This window comes from Cuculus canorus, chromosome 5, assembly GCF_017976375.1.
Source record: "Cuculus canorus isolate bCucCan1 chromosome 5, bCucCan1.pri, whole genome shotgun sequence".
Lineage (NCBI taxonomy): Eukaryota > Metazoa > Chordata > Aves > Cuculiformes > Cuculidae > Cuculus > Cuculus canorus.
This window is the reverse complement of record NC_071405.1, coordinates 24,832,812-24,858,252: the sequence shown is the minus strand read 5'-3', so window position 1 is coordinate 24,858,252 and position 25,441 is coordinate 24,832,812. Positions and strand designations below refer to the sequence as shown.

Below are 25,441 nucleotides of genomic sequence, written 5' to 3'. Positions count from 1 at the left end.
AAAAGGAAAATTCTGTTTCCCTCTCACCACTATGAAAATCTGGGAAAAAAGCCCTCCCTTATCAATGCATACAGGTCTGTGCAATCTCAATTCAGCATGACAAAAACCAATGCCTGAAACATTGAGAAATTATCATCTGGTGGATCTCTTCATAATCTTCACATCAAGACAAAAACATTTTCCAGAAACTCAAAACCTCTGCAGACCTCAAGCAAAACCCGTTACAATCAAATAGCTTATAATTAATCTTAGATTTTCTTTTGGATAGAAAGTTCCATTTTAAGCTTAGAGTCTATTAATGTGTGAATCCGAGAAGGAAGAAAAGTTAAATCAGTTTCTCTCCACTGAAAACACAGAGCGATGCATCTTTTAAGCAAGGTAGCACATGCTAACAGTACTTTTAATGGCATCTGCAAATACTTCCATTTTTTCCTTGGTAAACACACTGAGGAAAGACTGACCCTCCGCAATCACAGAAATGTACTCAGGCAGTTCTTCACAGGTACGCCTTTCCACTTCCATGCAATCAGGGAGGAAAAACATTGATTCTGATAGAAATAATAAAGACTAGGAATTTAATAGCATTCTAATACACAACTTAAATGTGAGTTTGTATTCCTGTGATGCACTGATTAAAGAATAAAGGACAGAAAACACATCTGTGATTGCACAGATTTAAGTATTAATTACAAGGTAAATCACGGTGCTCTCAAGATTTTATGTAAAATCCACTGAATTAATTGAGTCTCCTTACATTCCAATAGGCTTTGGCTGAGTCCCTTAGTGATATTAAAACTCATCCATTACTAAACATCATGTTTAATACAAAAGTATGCAAACACTGTGATTTGTAAAGGCCACTATGCAAAACTTCACGTCCAATCATGCTCCTCTTGAAGTCTGCAACAGAATTTCTGTAGGCATCAATAAGAATGGTCTGGGATATCCATTTTTAATTGCACTGTATACAAGTATTGACAGAAGAATACAATACAGTAGTCACAAAATTAAAGAGGCTTCTATGAAACCTACAAAGAAGAGCAGCACAGAAGCAATGAAGTAAAAGCAGTATTTCAAAAAATAAGAAATCAGACTTGGCAGTTTTGAAAAACAGTATAAAGAAAAAGACAAGTTAATTGGCACAGTTTAATGACCTAATTTCTAAGTGCACTTTATAATAACTCTCCTTACAAGCTGCTGTTTTCCCAGAAGATGACAAAAAGCCTCATTAGAACATCACTGGTTTATAGTGACAGGTTTTATTGCATTGCCAGCTGTGAATCTAAAAAAAAAAAAAAAAACCACCCCTCCAAAAACTCCTATAAACGTTCCTAAAAACCCTGTTTTCTTTTGTTATCATCAAAAAATAGCAACATAGCACTTCCATATGTTTGCGAATACCTACAACTCTATTTTTAAAAAAAATATAAGTTAAAGAAAAGTGATTTTTGTCTTAGCTTCAAAAATATGTAACAAAACATTTAAGAACAAGATATTTAAATGATCAGAGACATATGTACAATGTGATAGATTTGAGTCAAATTCTGCAAATACATGTTCATGAATGCTGACTTGAGAACCTGTTGATCCTGAGTAAGTGTAATTAAAGACTGGCAGGATCAGGCTCTGAGGTTCACCCATTATAAGCTTTTCCGTAGTCTGTCCAAGGCTAAAAAGTATAGATACAGTATGTACTCTGTATACTGATTTATACAAAAGGTCTTTTACAGCTCTAACCCTGTTATTGCTAGGCTAAAAATGAACATTTGGAACAAATTACATGAATCATAAAGGATAAAATTGAGATGCTGCTTCTGACGACTGAATTTCCACTTGAGCCATTTTAAACTGGGTACACTGCAGCCATTTGCGGAGCACAGATGAGCTGTTGTTCATTTGTCCTGGCCCCTGTAACATCCTTAGGCTATGATGGTTGACATTGCTCTGGATGGCTTGGAGGCGTAGCTGGAGTCCAGCAGACAAATACTGTTGAAATAACGCAAAACATTATTTCTTTCCTTTAATACATACATTAACACGGCACTGTGAAAGGCACTGGTTATTGGCCAGAAAAAGTTCCTCCACTGCCCCAGTGTCACATTTCTGTCTTCCACATTCTACACTGTAGTTGTTGCCATGAAAGGCAAATGTGCTTACAGAGGCATCTCCGTACTGACACCATCACCACTTTAAATCTCATCACCAAAATCCTCTTGCCTTGGCAAACCACACTGATCCACCTTGCTCTCTTTTACAAGCAGGGCCAGCTGGCACAGTTCAACCCAAGCAAGCAGGCCCACAATATCTGCTATAGAACCCAAATCCATATCCTGAGTCAAGAGTCCCAGTCCTGATTTGTGTGGGGACTCTCAAGCCTAAAACATGAAGAAAACCACAGCCCAGCGAACAACTAATCAGAGTAAACAGGGAGGAAAGGTCCTGCTGCAGAACCTGGTTAAAGTGTTTCAGAAGGGAAATGGAGAACAGTACTGATTACAAGACAAGTATCTTAGCTGAAGATGCTCTATGTACACTCACGCACAAGACCTTCAGTGCTGAGCCATTCAGTGCATCTGGATATACTACAGTGATCTATTATCAGAGAGTTTGGAGACCACCCCTAGTGATTTTATTTCCAGAATGTAGAGAAATGTATAGCACTAAGAATAAAAAGATAAGAACCAACTTACCTTTAGATTTGACTGTATCATTGGCAACCACATTGGTATGAGCTGTAAGAAAAGAGGTATATTATGTTATTATAGAAGGGACTGTGAACATGCTCCAGTTCCTGTGAGACAGAGAAGGGTATATCTAACACATTTAGCTGTCCAAATCAACATATCCTAAACCACAAATCTGAAAATGTTTTTTTTTTTTTTAAATGATGCATATTTAGGGGTGCAGGTAACTCTCAGAGGTAAAGAAGCCAGCCTCCCTTGTTTGTAGGCTTGATGAATCACCAGCATCGATTACTGATATCCTGTTTAAAGAAACGATGAGATTACAGAATAAAATCTTGTTAAAGGAGATCACTTTTTATTTTCCTTGTCCGGGTGTTACTGTATGTGCAGGTGAGCGATACTGGAATAAATACAGCAAACATTCTGTATGGTGAGTTACACATCAAGAACTGAAAAAGACACACAGCAGAAATTCCTAATGATAGGACAGATATTTAAATGGTATCCAGCATTTTATAAGCCACTAGTCGCAGAAGTGTTTCACTGTAGAATGTGACTTTTAGGCCTGGAAGCACAAGTAAAAACTCTAACTATCCAGAACAACAAGGTGAGGAGGCCTGTGAATTTGTGACCCATGAATGGATTTATATGTATTTCAGTCTTTTATTTCCAAGTATGCAGAGAGGCATTCCTAGCAAAAGTATTTATGCCCTCCAAGATGAATTTAACCACTGAGGTGATTGCTCTAAAATGTTCCTCTAAATGGCATTAAAATTTGCAATTTGCCAATTATGCTTCCAAAGAGCTGGAAGTTAAACCTAATCACTACTGGCAACATGAGATAAAGTGCAGTTTCCCTTGTGCAAGGAATGATAATTGTTCCAATTTCAGTGCTGTTCGCTAGAGAATCATATGCAGCTCTGTCAGGACTGATCACAGTCTACCACATGAAGAACCATATTCAAACCTCAGCATTTACAGATAGATGAATGTCAAAACAGCTGGAATGCAGCCAGATGCAACAGACATGCGAGTTCTGTACATCCTGCCATGGGCTCTCACACAAATGAAGTGCTTAATAAGACCCCATGACTACAAGTCCCAATGTGTTTTTTGGAGAGAAGGGAACAGGTAAGCATACTGAGAAGCCATGCTCCATGCAGTGCTACAGACTAGGGAAAGAGTGGCTGGAAAGCTGCCTGGAGGAGAAGGATCTGGGGATATTGATTGACAGCCGACTGAACATGAGCCAGCAGTGTGCCCAGGTGGCCAAGAAGGCCAATGGCATCTTGGCTTGGATCAGAAACGGTGTGACCAGCAGGTCCAGGGAGGTTATTCTGACCCTGTACTCAGCACTGGTGAGACCGCACCTTGAACACTGTGTTCAGTTTTGGGCCCCTTGCTACAAGAAGGATGCTGAGGCTCTGGAGAAGAGCAATGAAGCTGGTGAAGGGGCTGGAGAACAAGTCTTAAGAGGAGCAGCTGAGGGAACTGGGGTTGTTTAGCCTGGAGAAGAGGAGGCTGAGGGGAGACCTTATTGCTCTCTACAACTACCTGAAAGGAGGTTGTAGAGAGGAGGGTGATGGCCTCTTCTCCCAAGTGACAGGGGACAGGACAAGGGGGAATGGCCTCAAGCTCCGCCAGGGGAGCTTCAGGCTGGACATCAGAAAAAAATTTTTCATGGAAAGCGTCATCAGGCACTGGCAGAGGCTGTTCAGGGAGGTAGTTGAGTCACCATCCCTGGAGGTATCTAAAAGATGGATAGACGAGGTGCTCAGGGACATGATTTATTGGTTGACAGGAATGGTTGGACTCGATGATCCTGGAGGTCTTTTCCAACCTAGTGATTCTATGATTTTATTCTATGCCCCACTGCCATCACTAAAATGTCACTGAAAACTCCATCCAGCATTAAGAAAGACCCTATGGAGTTAGATTGTGGTGATAGGACTGGTGTCAGAAGTATATCAATCATGGGGGGAAGCTAGACATAAAACTCAAGGTACTCTCTGCATCTGAATCAATGCACTGGATGTCTTTTAGAGTCAGCTGACAGAATCAAGTAATTCTCATATTCAGTTCACCTTGTCCCAAAGCAAGATGAATCACATCCAAAAATACCTGTTTATCTCCACTGATTATAAAGGGCACTCACAGAAACTAGCTCATATTGATATGTACGCTGTACAGGTCTAAGGTTAGATATGGATCATTGTCCTCCAGCACTACTTCTGTCTTCCAAGGTCTGGACACATTTAGGGAAAAAAAAAAACATTCTGCTGCAGGCACAAGCAAAAAAACCCTTTGCTCCTACAGCTGCCAGTTAGATACATGAGACAACAAGATATTTTTATTGAGGCACTTGAGTTTTATTACCTAATCCCCAGCCAGCCTTGGCTTCACAAAGAATAAATACATAACGCTAGTTAGAGAGAGCAGCTGGAAGAACAGACTGCTGTGAGACAGTGACATTTTTTTGGAGTTTACATCTTCAACAGAATTATGTTAATTCCAGAGCAAATTTTGATGGAAACCAGTCTGGAGAACAGGTTGGTCACTGTGCTCTTCTGGCTTCCTAACTCTGCTGCCTGCCCAGTTCTTTAGAAGTCTACCTAGCAGCTGCTGGAGCTACCTAAAATCCCTGAGTCTCTGGAAAAGATGATGTGGTTTGCTCAGCTGCTGCCTTCACTATTGTAGGCTCCTGAATTCCTCAAACATACCAAGGAGGCGGTCTCCATCATTGATGACTGTCCTGGGATGGCTAGTTTCTGCTTCTTTTGATGCAGAAAAACAGAAGGAAAGCTGAACACTTTCATTTTAGCCCTCCTAAATCAGAACACTTCCCCTCAGTGGAAAATATAATTAATTGAATATGTAAGTGGTATGTGTGCATCTGCATAAATGTGCATGTATATATAAACATATCTCTCACTCCAACTCAGAAAGAAAAACAAATACATAACAGTTTAAATGTTTCCACCAGAAAGAAACTTCGTTTTCCTTGCCAGATTGATAAAGATAGTTTAACATCAGATCTAAAAAATATCCTCAGAGAATACAGGGAATGGCTCAAAGACTATAGGAAGCAATCAAGACATGTCTCAATGCTATCAGCGTGAGTTCAATTTAATAGCAAAAGTCAACACAGTACTATGAGGAGGAAACCTCAGCACCATACAAGGAGGAGACAAAGCAGTGCTTATCACCAGCTTAAAAGAAAGGTCTTTTAGTGAAGGAGAAATGAAATGTTTACATCTTCTTTTCTCACTTGTTTTAGGACATATTCCTCCCTCACTTTTCATACAGAAAATGGCCACCTAGGACAGCTATCCCATAAATGAACTGGCATCATGTGACATGCTCCATCTTCTCAATGTAGTGCGTTTGAGATACATGTGTGTTGAATCATGCAATGAGTTCATTAAGAAATTAAGTTTTTGCAGCACCTGATTCCTTTGGTGGAATAAAAGACATTGCAGTAAATATGATTATAAGAATGATAAACAGTCAGGATTTATCAGTGCTACTCTGATCAGTTACAAGAGGAAGTCATTAGGAATTATTAATTTTGCTGAATGAATCTCCAAAAGAGTGTTAAGAAAGTTCTGGTTTAAAACATCTCTCTCACTACACCATGTCCTTTTCTCCAGTGAAAAATAAACCTTGTTTGAAAGGCTTATATCTAAAATAATAATAAAAAAAAAGCTTCAGCGCACAACATAAGTTTGTTTCATTATCAAAGGCAGAGCAATGAAACATTGTCTAGAATAAAACAAGCTATGAAAAACGTGCCCAGTCAACTAATATTCAAAGAATTGTCATCCTTGCAGACTTCTGAAGAAGGAGTAACGAAGTTCAGAACTTCTTCACAGCCACTGAAGCAGAAACAGTCTCAAAGTTGGTCTTTTTTCTAATTACAGAGATGCCACTCACTTACAGGTTCCTATGTGAATATGCTTTACACTTCTACCTCTTTGAAGGACTTCACATGTACAGTGAGTCTTTCCCTAGTTCATAGCACTTGTTTTTCAGATCTACAATACTTCTATAATTAGTCAGTTTAGAAAAAAAATAGTAACCCGAGACTACCCAACTTGTAATGTTATTATGTAAGTATATTGTTCCTGCAGGATTTCACTTTAAGGCTAAGTAAAGGGGATTTATCATCCAGATTTACCTCTTCCATCTCCCATCCACTCATCATGAAAAAAATCTTAGCACCCTAATTCTGAATCTCATAGGTTTATAGGCTTGATTTTGTAGTAACAACATCTCTTTAAACTGATTTAGCTTGTTATTGATATATATTCTCAAATATAACCCTCTGAAAGTATTCATTTGAAATGTGATAAGAATTCGGCCCTAAATGCCTCTCTTCTCACAGCCATTCTTCATCCTTTTCTAATTCTGGACATCCTGGACTAGCTGAATGACAAGCCCGTATGTCTTCCCAGACAGCCATAATCACTTTAATATCCATTAGTCTCAGAGTTTCCGTAGTGAATCCAGTCATTACTGACTACGAATCTGTGTTTTCACGAGTGTGAATATTTTCATGCCAGCTGACATTAACACCTTCCATTTTAGCTACGTGATTTTAAATTCTTGCTTGACCATAGAAGACTAGAGTAAAACAACAGTCAGAAGTTTCCTTTCTAGCAACAGAAAACCTATATAAACTAACATATTTTGGCTAGATTCACAGTACATTTAACTACTTGATTTGTTGATCTTTTAAGTGAAAACTCCCTTCAGAATAACGCAATGGGAAAACATGTGAAAAAGGCAAGTAAAATCAATTTATGCATATGAGATTACCCTAATCCTTTGGGACTCTGTTCTAAAAACACTGTGGTGACCCATAGGAGACTGACCACTTATTTCCAAAAATAGAATTTTACATGAATGGAGCATGCAGGATTTGTTTCTCTAACAAAAGTATACCCTGTTACACATCCTAAGGGAAGAAGATTTGTTATCAAATAATATTTGACTGTCAGGTATGTAGGCATATAATAATGAGAAAACCACTGTGGCACTTGCTATCAACCTAGAAGAATGTAAAGAACAGTTAGGTGATCTGCAAAGGACCTATAATGATTAATAGTTCCAGAATGGCTGAAAATTGAGAAAGTACCTAAAGGTTCTCCAAGTCAATGACACCAGTACAGTCCATTAGAGGAATAAGACTATCGCAACAATGGAAAGCAGAAGTAGACCAGAAGTTCATTTCAAAAAAATCAGGAGAACTTGGATTTGAGATTATCATAGAATAGTAGAATGGTTTGGGTTGGAGGAGACCTTAAAGATCACTCAGTTCCAAACCCCCTGCTTTGGGCAGGGAAATCTTCCACCAGACCAGGCTGCCAAAGGCCCCATCCAACCTGGCCTTGAAAACTTCCAGGCATAGGGCATCCACAGCTTCCCTGGGCTACCTGTGCCAGTGCCTCACCACCCTCAGCGTGAAGAATTTCTTCCCAATGTCTAGTCTGAATCTTCCACCCTCCAGTTTAAACCCATCCCCCTTGTCCTGTCACTACATGCCCTTGTAATTATGGTCTGGTCTTACTTCTTAGCAGAGATTTTATTATTATGCTCTACTAAGTTTTATATTTGCATTAGCATTCAATCTCAGCCTCTTTCACTTTATTTTTTTTGAGTGGAAGGGGAAGCAGAGGACAGTATATCTAGAAATCACAACAGACAGGCAATGTCATTAACTGAATATTCATGGTGTGGTATGCCTACCTTAACAAAGATAGTAGAGTTGCATTCCTGTAAAGCCTCCATTAAACTAATCACATGCAAGCACACCATTTCCACCATCTTGAAAAAACAAAATCAAGCATAAAAAAAACAAGTTAGTGTACAGCATAACAGTGCTGTAAACCAAGCTAACAGACTCTCAAAATCTTCCTGTATTTGCTTGGCAATGACACTGAATCACTAGATGTATATTTATTAACTACTGACATATAAGATTAAATACTACATGAGCACACAAGGCGTATTTTTCTTTATTTAGTTTTCCCCTCATGCAGCAACACCTATCTGCTAAATATTTCAGAGTGTCTGAGGCATTTTAATTCATATCACACATCAAAACATCATCATAAATCCTCTTACATGCCTTTGCTGTGTAGTTCTCATCAATCAGTGTGTCAGAAATTGATATTTTTATTTACTGAATCTTTGAAAATTAACATATGCACAAAAACATCTTTTTTTTTTTACCCCATCAAAAGACAATTTATTTTTCAAAACTGGCAGCTAGTCCATAATTCTTCCATTTTGTATCACAAAGTATGACAGATGCAAATATCAGTTATTTGGTAGCAGACAGCATTTTTTGTTTTATGTTGTTTAAATTCATAGGTACAAGACAAATACTCTGAGCCAGAGTTAAGTATTTACAATGCCTGTCTGAACTTGGGTAAATTCCCCTCGATAATAATAAACTTAGCTTTTTATGTATTGCTTTTCATCTTCAAAGCGCTTTACAAACACTAACTAATTAACCTCACAACACTCCTGTGAGACAGACAAGTATTATTATCTACATTTCACAGAGCGATAGCTGAGGCAGAGTTTAATAACATAATGAGATACTTTCATAATAAGGACTGGAACTTGGGACTTCCAGCTCATATTCTTGTCCTAAGGCTTGACAAGAAGTCTTTGTGTCTGACTAAACAACTGGCTAGGTAGAAGCATTACGCATATTTCCCATTCATTCAAATGGAACTTCATGAACTACTGATCTCAATAGTGGTTTTTCAACCACAGAGACCTCACTAGATGTCAGAGGCTAAAATATATTTTAAAAAGAGCTTTAAGTGGTCCTTGCCCGATAAAACAAGACATAAAGGAAAAGTAAGTGGTTCAAAGATATTCAAGACCTACCTGGGTTGGAGGATATTTCACATGGGGAAAGGGGAATTGCATAAAATAATTTCTGTATAGATTGCAGGTCTCCATTTAAAAAAAGGGAAAAAAATCTGACTTAAGAAGGAGTGGGCCATATATAAACAATCGTTCTTATTCAAAAAGCTTGGTTCTTGGAAGCTCAGGTTCTGGAGAGCTGGAGCTACTAGTAACCATCTCAAAGGAAGTTAAAATATTTTTACAAGTCATGACAAACTTATCATGACTTTCTGGGAAGTGGGAAATGCAATACACCTTGCCCATTAGAAACAAACTCTCAACCCTAAGTCTGCAGGCACAGAGAATCATCAATCAAAGCTAGGAAGCAAAGCAAAGCAAAGCTAGGACCTATGAGAAGGCTGCTGGAACCCCTCCGGGTTCTTACTGTACAAAGTTGCTTGAACAGCAGTGAGCAGCTGAGATAAATAAATGCTTAAATGTTATTTCCAAAAAATGCTCTGGATGATTTCTGCACAGAGCAAACATTTCCATTTTAAATCTTATCTCCAGAGATACCTCCTTGAAGTCATTAATTACTCAAAAATGTTTCCAGAGACTTTTATGTAGTTTTTTTTTATGAGACACCAATGGGTTATGAGGAGTCAAGTGCGAGCATTTCTGTATTTTTTTTACCATTACATGATAAAATATATTCAAATGGCTATTCACAGAATTATCCTAAAACATTTAGTTGCTCCAGTAAGGTAGAATCAAAAGAAACAACAGGACCACTATGAAGAGCAGGAAGATATATAAAATGAGAAACGATGCAGGGAGACCTTAATCCAACAATCAGCAACTCTAGCTCTTGATTCTGTTCCAGGCAAGATCCTAGCTAGATCCGCAGGCCCACTGTGGCGTTAAACCACTACAAATTAGCTTTCCCTTAAATTTCTCAAAAGCATCAAAGTTGCTTTATAACACTATTCACAGTTCAATGTATTCCACTGAAAGACTGGAACAAAGCCAAGCCCTCCTAGTTTAATCTGTACTAAATCCGTACACAGCATATGACTCACCACTTTGTTATGTGCCATTAGCTGTAGGATGCTAGGTGTCACTCGGCTCCAGAACTCCAGGGCTGTAAGGATGGCTGTAAAGCTAAATTCGTTCTGATTCTGGACTGTCGGAGCTACTGCTGTTTGTTCACAATACACTGTCCAGAGCTGGGCAAATATAAATGCATGGAAGAGGGAACACATGTGCAGAACAGACGTCTGTAGAAATGGGAAATAGAGGAAAATGCTTAGTTGAATAAGTGCATCGGGATACAGTGCAGAGGCTTTCATCAAAGCCTTCTTCTGTCATGCATCTCATGGTGCACTCTTGCCCCTCACTCTCCCACGTTTCCCTCTGCTTAGGAACTACTAAGTCAAATACACTTCATAACATCTTCACCATGTTTAAAAGCTGTTTGTATATTTACAGATTAAAAACCGCATTTGCTAACACACAATTCCATGCAATCTTAGTGCATGGCATTAAGGTCAGTCCCTTTAAAGAAAAGGTTAGTTTTGCAGAACAGCTACTCAGGACTAGCTGAGACTTTCTTGATGGAAAACTCCACTGCAATCTGCGGAAGGCATAGAGGCTCCAGCATGTACAAATCCCCATTTCAAAGATGCAGCTGGGGTGAATCATTCAGATTCTGATCACCTGAATGGAAGGCCATCATACAAAATACATCATCTTACATCTGCTCTGTTAATTTGTGGTCCATTTCTACCTTGCTGGGACAGAACTGCCCATAGTCAAGGAAAGTAAGTTTTGGATTGGAAAGCTAACAGAGAATTACATTTTGCATAGTCAAACATGGCTCTTTGCTAATACATGTTATATATCATAGTGTCTGAGCCTCCAGCAGTGCCGGATATTAACTACTTCATTACAAAAAAGACACCTCTGTTCAGAGGTGTTTTCTCAGTTTGCAAATGCAACAGTTATTCATGGTTTGTGGCAGTATGACTGCACCAAATATTGCAATGGTTGCTTAGTAACTGGAAAGAAGTATTAAAGACTAATGAAATGAATGGGAAGCACCAGTGTCTTGGCCAGGTGAGGGGCAATAAAGAAGGATTTTGCATACAAGTCAAATGTGCAATCATTCTTACTCTGTTGCTAATAAAAACCCGATTGGTGTCAAAGAGTGCTGCTATATCTGTGCCAAACCAATGTCACAAATGGCTTATGATTTGCAGTAACTCTTCTTTCTTTCTGAAGGTGCTCTGCACAAGTTGTGCTTGAACCATCCCTGTTTGTCATTAGATTTGATCACATTATTTATAGGTTACCCAGTTCTACTATAAAATTAGAATAAATAACTTTCTAGAGATTTGCTATAGAGATGGCCATTGATAAATCTTCAATTTGGAATTTAGTTTTTCCTTTCTGAGTTCTGTGTTGAGATATTTTGAAATCAGACCTTAGTTGTAGTGATTTCATCACCAGTTTTTAAGCATGAGGAAGCAGCTATACAAGATAAACTACAGAGATTTATTTCCCTAGATGTCTGGTTTTAATAAGGTTTTACCCCTCCTTTTTTTCTTAGAAAGAAACAAATAAGCATTTACAATAATAAGGCAAATATTATAAAACATCTCCACTTAAAACACAGAATCCCTTACCTTTGATTGCTCTGGAAACCCAATCAGAATAACAATAAGGTGGTCAGCAATTTGTGAACCCGCATCCAGTGGAATAGGCATGCAAGACGATGGAGAATTTGGACAAACAACATTGTGTGTCAGAGACCCCAGGAGTAGCCATGACAGCAAACGAATGTGTGAGACACATTCTATGAACTCTTTGGGCCTGTCAAGAAAGAACAGATTTCACAATGCTGCTAATTTTTATGTTTTCCCCTAAAACAGGGAGTATCCTTATACACACTTTGCAGATGCCATTTTAGTGTGCTGGAGGCACAGATCACTGGTACAGCTTATGGATAGACAAGAATCACACAGAACTTACTGGATTTGATATACCACTAATAAGCCCAACAACATTTTTGTTGGATCTAAGAAATGGTGTCTATAAAAGGCTAACACATTCAAACATTTCCTGGTTCCCCGGTTCCAGTGATGTCTTACATGGAAATCAACAGATGAGCAGGGTTGCCCCAGGAGAAGTGCTTCTCCCAACTCTGGACAGCACAACTGACAAGGCAATAGGAGGAAATACTGCATTCCACAGCGAGCTCCCAAGCACCATGCCTTACTTCCCCTGCATTCCACTTCTCCATTGGTAAAATGGAGTTCATTTCTCTTTTGCTTAAGCCTCTCCTCAGACATTTGGACTGCATGCTTTTAGGGGCATGGACTAAGCTTTTTTGTTACATTTAAGTATCCACCATCTAGTGCAATGTTTAACTGTAAAGCAATGTGCATATGTAATCTAAAAAAGGAGTAACACTTTTATGGTGTCATCTTGTCTGCTCTCTTGCTGCTACCAAGTTCAAATTATATAGTCATTTGAATTCATAGACAGAGGAAAAAAACAGTAGCTGTTTTTCAATCAGCTACTTACTGGGCCACTCTACTACTGTTTTTCTAATTTGATGTAATTGTCAAGGACTCATAGCACCAAAGAGGCATTCCATTAATTTATTTTCTCTTTAATAGACTCTGATATGATGCTCTTCTTCACATACCTATGGGGTGTAAAAGGAATTCACTAGTTCACCTCAGAACATATAGTCTGTTTTTTACACGCAAGCAACTAAAGTGCATGGAGGCAACTCCATATTTCCAAAACTCATATGCTCTACATAAAGGTACATGCAGATGTATCTACAGGACTGAAGCCTAAGTAGCTTAGGCTACTTAGAATCCTGGGCCAGGTAGCCTGGGACAAAGCTGGACCAAGAATACAGATTTGTTGAAACACAGTCCAATAGTCTACACTCAAAACTTCTTGCTTTTTGTCACTGTAAGACAAAGGACAGTACCTCTCTTCTTTCTGAAGATAAAACACTGTAGATCAGGATTTCTCGAAGTGAAAAAGGATAAAACACATCTTGATGAGCCAGACTTCTCACATCTAACTTTAACCAGATTATGTCAGTCTTTTTATTGTCGTACCAATAGGCTTACACTTATAGTTCTCATTAATTTGTACTCCATGGTTTCAAAGGACATTTCCCATTGTATTTTGTAACTCCCAACATATTTTCTATAATTCCAGGACTGATCAAGTACTCATGTGCTTTTCACTATCTGTACCTAGATCAAGATTCAACTCATTGCCAGGGTAACTTCAGTTAAGCCAATGGAGTTACCTCCACTCTCCCTTTGGCACATAATCTAAATACTCAATGTACCACAGACGCCATTCCCTATCACAGGCCTCATCTATGGAATCTAGCCATAAACACAGAATCTTGTGAAGATTTATAACTCATTTTAGTATTCCCTTTTCTGCAAAAGCATTCTCACCCTTGTTGCATTGCAGAAGGAGGATGGTAAAGCCAAGGCAAATATCGGATCACAGCTTTATTGTCTCTGTGGTTTCCTCGTGTGATTTCCATAGCAGCAATCTGAGCTAAACCAACTTTCAGATGTCCACCAAACGTGTCTTCATGCAGTGGCTGAGAACAAGTCTTCATGTGACTCTGCAAGGCAAAGATCTGATTTCCTACCAGAAGCTAAGATCTTCCGAGCAACAGCATATTCTATTTGATTTCCCTTCTCAGGATCTCTAGCTGTGTCTACAAAACTAAAGAAGAAAACTCAAGAAATAGATTTTTAAAAGTTCTCCAGTCTCTATATTAGTAGCAGCTTTATGATGCAGATCTTGCTATGGAGGGCCACATTTTCAAGAGCCTGCGCAAAACAGGAATTGTGCAAAATGTATGGGCACCTTTTGTATCAGCAAACTCAAAAGACGATGAATACAAACTAGTGGTTGCACATCCAGACAGCTTAAGTGAAGATGAAAGAATCTAACCACTTAATAAGATAGCATTTGGGCATTCCTTGTGCAATACTCTTTACATGTACAGGAACAAGCTGTCAGTCATTCATTCACTGGCAACATGATTCTCTTGCATTACTCAGCTGCTACTAATGCCTTTAAGCTCAAGAAATAAAAGGGATAAACCTTTTACCAAGAAACACACAAATATTTATGCCTGGAAAGATAACTTATTATTGACTGGTCAGCTCTAAGTAATATTTCATTGGTGCTTCTTGAGATACTTGTGCATTTCTAATTAAGTTAACTTTTCATTGCCTTCACTATGACACTAACAGAATACATGCTGAGTGCATTTCCCTGCTTTAAGGAGAGCCATATGCTTTGTACAAGAAAATCTAGGTCATTAGTTATTGAATTATTATAACAGAATAAAAATCAGTGGACCAATAATATTTTATAATAGATGAATACCTGATCCCAGCAACTTAGACTCTCAAGAAATCACTTACTTTAAGTCTCTTTCAAGGGAAAAAAGAGTACCAGCATGAATATCTACTGACTTTGTTACAGAGACAGGTAATAGGTATAGACAGGTACGGGGCAGACAGACCATAATTCTTCAAAAATGGTGGCATTTTCTAAACAAAACGTTGCTTAGCTTTACCAATTAAACTGTTATCCCAAGGGGAATAAAGATAATAAACTGAATAGAAACCATAAACTGGAATGTGATTAGGTTGAGAATTAACATTTATACCTTTTCTATAATTCAATAGTTTCTAATACGCAGGACTGAAAATAGTTAACCTCTTTCAAGGAAACTGTTCTCAGATATGCGAAATAGGACACTGGAAATGAATAAATGGTTTTAACTATATCTGCTCACTGAATTTCTACAGTGAGTAGAAATTTCAAAATTTGAAAACTAAGAATAAACTTTTGCTGTTGGGATTCTTACTGGTCATATAAATCATATAGTTTTCTTTGTGTTAGTTTGGTAGTCCAGATGCTGTGGATAATACATACTCGTAGTAAGAAACTGTACAACTGGATAATCTTAGGACTCCCTAGGAACATCTCTGTTAATAAAACACAAGCAATGTAAGTATATTAAACCAGCTCACAAGAGTTTGAATCTAGATGCTATGAATTTGTTTAAAGTTCTGCCTATTCGTAAACTTAGAAATGCTTACTAATATTTTCCAGTTATGGTAGAACCACAGAATAAGTTTATCTGGTCTGTTTAAATACGAGCTGCCTTTTCATTTTCCAAAGACAGCCAAAGCTTAGTCTTTACAATACATAAAATTATGGTCATATTTAACTCTTCTATGACATTAATCCTGCTGTCAGATTCTTGTACTGTATGCCTAAATAAAGTCAACAAGAAATTTTAGCCCATTTTGTCCTGATTTAGTTTTAAATGGCCACACTACAGATTTGGGAAGTTTGTTGTCCGATTCAAAACACAGAAGTGAAGAACTGGGTTTTATTTCATGTTCTACCAATATCCTTGTATAAAAAAATTATAAATAAATAGCCTTGCTGAGCATAAGAAATAATCATCTTATAAGATATAGCATTGTTAAGAGCATTTCCAAAAATCAGACTACAAGGGAGAAGGGGCAGATGGAAAAAGTGCAAAAGGCAGACAGCTTTCCACAGAAACATTCAAACAGGAGAAAGGATACCTGCAAGTATTTATAAATAAATTTTCCTGGTTTCAGGTAAGTTCATGGTTTTCTGTGGAACTGGCAAACCAGATGTACGTCTCCCTCGTTTATGATTCATTTGCCTATCTATCCTGAAACCAGGTCTGAACTGTCAGAGGAATAGGTGAATAAAGAATAGAGCGGGAAGGCAATCCAATTCAGCTGAAAAAGATTAAGTTTGTACTTTGAAGTACATTTCTACTGCAGCACAAAAGGTTGCTTCCCTTATTAGAGTATTTTTTTAAAACTCAATGGGATTCAAGGCATATGAGCAACAGGGTAAGAACTTAAGAAAAAGGGTATTTTGTCCAGCAAAACAAAGTTAGTGTGAGTTTCAAGAGACACGAGTGTGAGTTTAGTTGTGACTCTTCTTACTTTGTGGTAAGCACTATTAACTTGTAATAGTGTCCCCTCTGGGGCATGAGGTGGTAGAGGGGACAGGTGGACACTGAGAACATCAGTGTGTGAGAAACTAGTAGGGTTTAAGTTCTCATCTTATTGCTTCATAAATAAACTCCAGTATCAAAATTCACTACAGGTTATCATTTATTCTGTCTTGCCTGCCACAGAACACTCACGTGAACTTGTGGCATGAACCACCAAAACCAACCTAAAGCAGAGGACTGGTGTAGTAAAAGAGGGTCCCTTTCAGGGAAACACTGTGCTGATTTATTAGGAAAACAGATCATCGACACCTTTTATTATTAGTAGCACTGTTTTTCTTTTTCCATCAGCTGAGCTTCAGATCACATAACAGCAGCTTGACATGACCTGTTTCAGTTGACAAATTTCCCCTTGGATCACCGAGTTGCTGATATACAAGGACTAAAACTCTGCTGCCAGATTTCAGAATTGGCTGCATCTTTGACAGCACAGGCTCTCCTCCATTCTCTAACAGTCCCTCTAGTGCACTACCATATCATTCTTCTGTCTTTCCAGCTTTGCAGAAGTTAGAAGCACCAAGGCCTAGTTGTACTTCTGCCTTCGTTTCATGTGAAAGAAATCCACCCTTCACAGAATCACAGAATCACAAGGTTGGAAAGGACCCATTGGATCATCGAGTCCAACCATTCCTAACACTCCCTAAACCATGTCCCTAAGCACTTCATCCACCCGTTCCTTAAACACCTCCAGGGAAGGCGACTCGACCACCTCCCTGGGCAGCCTGTTCCAGTACCCAATGACTCTTACTGTGAAGAATTTTTTTCTGATATCCAACCTGAACCTCCCCTGACGGAGCTTCAGGCCATTCCCTCTAGTCCTGTCCCCTGTCACTTGGGAGAAGAGGCCAGCTCCCTCCTCTCCACAACCTCCTTTCAGGTAGTTGTAGAGAGTAATAAGGTCTCCCCTCAGCCTCCTCTTCTCCAGGCTAAACACCCCCAGCTCTCTCAGCCGCTCCTCATAAGACTTGTTCTCCAGCCCCCTCACCAGCTTCGTTGCTCTTCTCTGGACACGCTCCAGAGCCTCAACATCCTTCTTGTGGTGAGGGGTCCAGAACTGAACACAGTATTCAAGGTGCGGTCTCACCAGTGCTGAGTACAGAGGGAGAATAACCTCCCTGGACCTGCTGGTGACCCCATTTCTGATACAAGCCAAGACGCCATTGGCCTTCTTGACCACCTGGGCACACTGCTGGCTCATGTTCAGTCGGCTGTCAAGGCTACTGGTGTGTAGCTCAAAAGACTGTGCTCTAAGTCCGACAGGCATTGAGATGTGCCAGATGGTTCCACTCACATGTAGAGGGTGTTTTCCTTCCGCAAAAAGGATGATTTTAACCGCCAAAGTTACACCTCCAGCTCATGGGTCACACAGTACTTAGCTTCAGATGGAACAATAAAACTACCTAATGGGATAGTGTTATACAAAATAGAATAAATATTGCACCCACCACAGCATTATGGATATTAGGGGTACATTAGCTGAAATAGCACATTAATTCTTTATTTGAGCTATTAACAATAGATGCTATGTTGCTAGCAAAGGAAAAAGCTACATTTCTATTAATTCCTATTATACTGCAGCAACGTTACTTAGCCTAGTTCTTTTCTAAGGCATCTAAAAGAATTTTCATTTTGTAGGAAATTTAATAGACACTGGCTTCCTCCACAAAACAGAAATTCCAGATTTTGACCAGCTAGTTATTACTAGGATGTTTTCATGAAATTAATTCCTAAATAAAATATTTAGAGTTGACAGAAGTATTTTCCTATGACTCCTTTTACAATTAGGCATCAAACTAATGGAGAGAAACCAAAGAGCAGTTTGGACTACAGAGGCAAGAACTAGTTAATTTTCCCCACCTCAACATAATATAACCTGACAATGTAAACAACAGCATCCATAAGAAAAAAGACCCTCCCCCACGCTTTTTTTTTAGGTCAATTACTGCATTTTAATAACCTCTGAACTTCCATTTAACTTAAGGGTCTGTTTGTGCACATAAGAGACATAGGATTGCTCCAGAAGAGAGTAATCACTTGTATAAGCAAGGAGTTTTATGTTTCCATGGCTTATATTAAACACGTCTACTTCTCACACTGATTTTGGTATGACATTAACTTATCATCAATATTTCAGAAAGATCAAGCCTATCTATTTATCATGTGCTTGCTACATTTTGAATCAGTCTCCATTTCCACACTGCATAAGCTATTTTTCACTGATACCCTAGAAGTGTCTAATCCATAACAGTAATATGTTTTTCAAAAAAACAAGAAAAAAAAAATAAAATCTGTTGGTCATTCTCAAAGACTTCCAATCATTTTTCCCAGGCAGGTTCATTACAGAAAACATTCTCTTGTCAAAAAAGTACATAAACGTGAGATCAATATATGCCCAGAACCAACCTTTAATTTAGTTAATGTATGCATATCCGCAATGAAATCCAGCACTTCCCCAACATATTGCCTCATGCATTCCATTGCTGCTGTTCCACACTAGAACATAAAAGAAATAAGTTTAAGTACCCGTGTGTTTTTGCCTTTGTTTCCTGCCCATCAGAACACAATTTGTCTGTCTCAAATTCTTTATTTCACTTTTTAGTTATATTGCTTTAATTAGGAGGTATTCTTTGATGTTTTTCTTCTCACTGTAACATTCCCTCTTATCTGAAGATACCCCAATCACTGTAGTGTGTTCCTACATCATAAAATACTCTTATCTGTGACTGCAAAAAAAGATTAACTGATGAAACATTCAAGAATATCTATGTCACACCATCCTGAAATTTACAGCGGTTCAGAATCAATGTCTTAAAAAGTTGATGAGAGCTTAACAACCTAGTTCTCCAAGCAGATGAGCATTTTTGCAAGTGGAACCAAATAGTTACAATCCCAGAAAACAAAATTCAGTTACAGGCACAGATACCATTATGTTCACATTAATCATGATGACGAAACAGTTTAAATGACTGGCTTCAGTTATTTTATGTGTAAATATCCCTAAGATGAAAATTTAACTGTCACTGAAATTTAACTGTTACTTTTTTTTAACTTTTTTTTTAAACTAATAGATGTTTCTGAAATATTCCTGAAGGAAAATAATTGAAAATGCAGCATTCTAAGGACACTTATTTACAGTTTTCAAAAGGGGAGGCAAGGACTATAAGGGATAAATTAAATCCTTCATTAACTGTTCCAGTTTGACCATATGTAAGCTCTCTGCCAGAGCAACCCCAAAAGGAAAACGAAAGGACTCAATGTGGTGCTTGTTGTATTCTCACGGTAGTTTCATAATCCTTTTCCTAGAACACACTGACAAATGCGGATCTGGCCTTTGGCTAGTACAAGACGTGCCCAAGGTGTGCAAAGTAGTCAAGAGAACAAAGGTGTCAGATTAAATAAAGGCTTCAAACAGACCAGAGAACCCCAGAGAGAAGCTTTCAGAAGGTGATATGACTGACCCACTAGGTATCAGGTAAACTGTTCACATATTAGTAGTCTGAGGTGAAGGTACGGCTAGTTCAATTCAAGGGGAACTGAATTCTTAGGGGCAAAGTAAAAGCAATGCTTAACTTTAGAGTCTGTATGATGAAATTATCAAATTAGGTACCTTTTTTGAAGTTGCCAAGAATTACTGCACCCGAAGTCACAAGCTCAGGGTAAAACATAACAGTAGAGTTTACAGGGAAAGCTACTCTTCTTTGACCTCTATTTAACTACCTACACTGTGAAGCACAGAAGCTGATTACCATATCTGAGTATACAAATTAACGAGATTTAGTTCTGACCACAAAATTATTAAGCCATAATTGAGTTTTGGTGGCTGAAACTTGAAAAACTGTTATCATTCTATTTTTAACCAACTGACCTGGGAATTTCTCATTTATTTTGTTAGTATCAGTCTACATGACGCTGAACTTATCACCTTCTGGCTTTTTAAATGCTATGCCTGTCAGTTCCCTTGACAGAATAACAAACAGTAAAATAAGGTCACTGTCAGCCCTGTCAGCATATCTTCTATCCAGTTTATGTGGACAAAGGATTTCACATAAGTTCTAAAATATTGAATAATAGAATTATAAAAGATAATAAACTCAGACCTCTGAATAATGCTATTGCAAAAGACTTCTCCCCAACCACCTATTCTGTTTCATTTCAGCAGCAAGAAACCACATTCCCTAAGATTTCTTCTGAAATGATACTTTTCCTATCACACCTTGTAACACCAACATCAGTCTACCTATTTCAACCAAGTATAAATTAAAATATTCTGTTGGGAGGAAAGGCATTTTAAAGATTTGCATTAAAAAAATCTCACACACTAAACCTGGCAGAGGCATTTATACAGGGAAACAAGCTTTCTTCAGCTTGCAAAGTAGACCTGAGCTAATCCTCATCCAGGTTTACTGGGTGCTCAGTGACACACATACAGAATGACTCAAGACCTCCAGTCGTGCTAATTCTTTGCATGTTCACCAGATGCATATTCAGCACCTAGGCGCTTATGGGTACTTCTAATTTAGCCACACTCATCAGCAAGATATTGATAAGTTACATATTACCAGAAAAATACCATTAACTCCTTTCTTCAGATAACCTTTTGTCAGAATGGAGGCAGTAGCTTGTAGCTTTCCTCCCTGCTGCCATTTTTTGAGCCATTCAAATGGTCCTTCCCCACATGCTCACTTCTTGAGCGCAGGTTCCAGCTAAAGTCAGTCACCTGACTCAAGAGTATCAGTGAGATTAAGGGAAGCAATATCAAGTTCAGTATTCCAACATTTTTAAAAAGGAAGAAGCATCTCAGCCTCTGCCTGCAACACCCCTTTGCCATCCAGAAGTGAAATGAAAAGGAAAGAATGTTCAAATGAAGTAAAATGAGCTGAATAAGATATAGATTTTTACAAGCCAAAACTAAAATATAGGGTCAGATTCAGTACTTACTCCAGGCATAGAGGCAATCATCTGTTTATGCAGAATTGTTGACTCAGCTAGTTTTGTTCCAGCATCTGCACAAACAAACTAAGAAGAAATTAAAGACATGTTATTTCTTATTTTTGGAGTAACCTGAAGACACTAATAAGTTATTCATGACTATTAAAATCCATTCAGATCTCATCTTGCTTTTATTCATGGTAATTTGCCTTATGAACACACTTTCTTTATAAACAACCTAGTTAACTCACCATTATAAATGAGCTCATTTTAATGAAAAAATAAAATCTGACTTTAATGTGCTTAATTAACACATACATGCTGTGGAGCAATTTAAAGAATATTATATAATAAATCAGACTTCATGAGTGGCAATATATATCTATTCCTTGCATATATCAAATGTTCCTGTTTCATTACAGAGTAAATCATAACAGAGAATAATAAGGCAGCATGCCACGTTCTTCACTGTGACATTACAACACTTACACTTGAATACTACAATGATGAATTATATGAACAATTTTGAAATTGAGGGCATACTGGTATGGTATGGAATGGCATGGCCTATCTTCTGCATAATACAGGCCACAACACTACAGAAATACAAGCTGTTTCTGAGAGAAGGTCAGTATCACTCTGACATCATAGAATATCTCTAACTGATTTTCTTATGCTTTTATTTTCACTCCTTTCTTTTTTTTTTCCTTCTTTTTATTTCCAGATCCCTTGACCCAAACTCTCTAATGTCCACATCATTCATGCATTAGACCTAATACTGTTATTTAATCATTATAAGCTTCAATAATGCATTTGGCACCCTGCAGATGATTTGCTTTTTCCTAAAACTTACTGTCCTACTGCATTTGCATTTGAGCAATTTCTGTCTATAGCAATGTAATGTAATGTTCTAAGAAAGATCAGACAGAAAAGAATTGTCAAACTAAGGTCTAAGCCTCGATTTTCTTTCTTGAAAAGAAATACTGTGGTACCTTCACAGACAGAGTCAGCTATTGACTACACAATATATTTTACAATTGTCTGATGCATGCGTGTTAGCAAGATTCTCAATGACTGACCGCTCTTGAAAATACTACCAGATATCCTTAACAGATCTAAAATTTACTCTTACACTTCCATGAGCTTTACCTTTCAATGACAAATTTAATCTGTACTCGGACTGCCTACCAAGACTTGGAAACTACTCAACCTATGCCTTGACCAAGAGTCTGTTCTTCGGGATAAATATCAGAAAGACATACCTGAATTTAGATGAATAATCTAATTGGGTATCCTCAGACATAGGCCTGACTCCAGCTGACTTTCCTTCTGGTTAGAATTTATTTTATATCAGAATAAGCCAAATGGAAATAAAATAAGAATCTAACTCATACTTCAGTTACGCTCTTTTGTACTGCAGCTCTAATCATTACATGGGAAGCAAAAGAAAGCCTTAGGGTTATGGACTGTATCAACTCGGTAACAACAGTTGAGTCTTAATTCAAACAGCAACCATCATTCTCCATTCCTCTTTTAAAAGAAGGACCATTAATGAACTTATGCAAATAGAGTACAGATTTTTTTCCTAATTCACTCCATCTCAGAAAGAGCAATGCTGATGCTAGGTCTGCTGGCCAACATATGTTGTCCTGCGTGAAGGATTTCGCAGTCAACCACTTGGGTGTAGATTAGGGTTCCCTTGTACTACATCAGCTGCAAAAAACGACCATAATTCCATGAAGAATCTCTCTGAGTATACTTAGCATCCAACAGTGAGTTCAATGCACGGCTACAGACGTGTACAGCACTCACCATTTAAGTCAACAAAGAACCCTTGCCAAAGACAAATGTCATTTACTTCAGAAAACATTTTCTTTTAAGAGCAATATTAATAAACAGCAGCCAAAGCAATCTCTACTGGCCTCATGTAAGCTTTTTACATATTTTGCACAGAGGAGTTTGGGTTAAATAACAGATATTAATTTATATGTGAAAAACAGCTGAGAAATTCCACTCCATTTCTAAACAACTATGCCTTGTTTCACCTATCTGTCTCATCATCAGACTGCCAGTTCCAAGGATCCTTCCCAAAGCTGCAATGTGGTCAAAAGAGGGTGGGGAAACCAAACTCAAAATGAAAACTTTCTTACATTTCAAGTCCTATTCACTGTCACTTACGTTGTCTCCTCTACAAATACTATGAGACATCAAAACGTCACTGCAAGAGATTTAATGCCAGCCACATCTAAAATAAAAAGGAAAGAAAATACCCCCACACTGCAAAATGATCAGAAATAGGAATACATCTGCAGAATAACGTCTCAATGGGAATGTCTGCTGACGGTAGTGAATTATCTATATACCATAATCTATTTTATACCTCCATTCATAATCAGAGTTCTTAAGACATATGTTCTTATAAAAATATTATATCTAACTTTAAATACTTCCATTTGGTTATTAGTAGACTAGACCTTCACAGAAACAAACTGGAACCACTGGATATACACTGATTTACAGTAGCTGAAGGTCCAGCCCAGAATAGGAATCACCTAAACAAAACAGACCAGGTTCAACGAACCTTAGAGCCTGACTGAACAAGTAAATCTTAATGAGTTACTAATATAATCTGAAGTCACTGGAAATCCTAAAGATGTGTGCTGGTGAAATGTGAGTGGGAGAAAAGTGCTATGAAACAAAATGCTGGGTGAAGAAACAGTTCCTATGGAAACCCATGGAACAGCAGAATGTTCATGAAGGTTTTCATCTGCTAGGACAAATCAGGGAGACAGGCTTTCTGTACCTGTTATCATCAGGACAATCTATGCAATGACTGAGGTGATTTGGTTAAAATCCTTATTCTTTGTAAAGTGGGATAAAGCTAACCCTCATCTTAGCACTGGTATCACCAGTGACACTGATGGCACCATGTAATCTGGATAAACGTGGGTGTCAAATGTTCATTCCTAGGAACTCTGTTGTTAGGCAGCCCACAACTGATCTATCATTAAATCAAAGTGCTCTGAGCCCCCTGGTGATCTTGAACATTTTGACAGAATCTCTGTATTCTGTGTGAACCGTCTGTATAGAATCTTGCATACAGGCTAAAATGTCCATGGGGACATGACTGCCTTGGAAATCAAAATCATTTCTGTTTGGTGCTGTGTTAACCCTGCTACAGCTTTATAGATTCAAAACTGTTAAATTCAAATTAATCCTGTAGTGGCTTTGTATGGTAAAGAGGTGAAGTAATCCCTTTGTTCTATAAATGACAGCAAAGAAAATTAAAACAATCAGATACATATGTGTTTTTACTAGTAGATTTCTTAAATTACAACAGTGTTTAAGATGGGCTTAGCAGCTACTACGGTATTTAAATTCAAGAGGCTGTTGAATGATTCAGACCACATACTACTGACGGCTGCCAATTTGCACAGTCAATGGGAGAAGTAGTCATCATGCTTCCAGTAGGCATCTATGGCAGATGGTCTGAATACAACCCCTATTCTTTACCACTGACTGCATAAAAACAGAAGCTGGCTGCTTTGCATAGCAGGAAATATGAATCACTTCATCAGCCTCTGAAAGAGAGACATGATAAAAGACATTTATATCCACATTAGGTGCATTTGTGTAAGGTATGAATACATCCCAAAGTAAATACAACATATGGGAACAGTGCTAGGAAGAAAATCCAGGCAATTATCATTCTATATTTACAAGGTAAAGATAATGTAAGAGAGAGTTTTGCTTACTGCATTTATTAGGCCATTGACTCAATGTGAAGGACAAGTGTTTACCATTTAAATCTCACTGCTGAACCTGATGTGGCATG

At 38.1% G+C, this 25,441-nt stretch overlaps 1 protein-coding gene across 15 annotated transcripts in view; it reads right to left on the bottom strand.

Annotated features, from left to right (window-relative positions):
- Positions 1–511: 511 nt before the first annotated feature.
- UNC79 (unc-79 homolog, NALCN channel complex subunit) overlaps positions 512–25,441 on the bottom strand; it is a 115,228-nt gene continuing 90,298 nt past the window's right edge. For 11 of the 15 annotated variants that reach the window (XM_054067118.1, XM_054067120.1, XM_054067123.1 and 8 more), the window contains 8 exons: positions 21,616–21,693; positions 19,081–19,170; positions 14,042–14,217; positions 12,233–12,419; positions 10,628–10,825; positions 8,433–8,510; positions 2,691–2,732; positions 513–1,986 (listed from right to left, as the gene is read on the bottom strand). In XM_054067118.1, coding sequence (XP_053923093.1) covers positions 1,786–1,986; positions 2,691–2,732; positions 8,433–8,510; positions 10,628–10,825; positions 12,233–12,419; positions 14,042–14,217; positions 19,081–19,170; positions 21,616–21,693 — 1,050 coding nt within the window. In that variant the 3' untranslated portion in view covers positions 513–1,785. Of the gene's footprint in view, positions 1,987–2,690; positions 2,733–8,432; positions 8,511–10,627; positions 10,826–12,232; positions 12,420–14,041; positions 14,218–19,080; positions 19,171–21,615; positions 21,694–25,441 lie in introns of all 15 variants that reach the window. The other 4 variants (XM_054067127.1, XM_054067132.1, XM_054067133.1 and 1 more) reach the window with 4 other exon arrangements.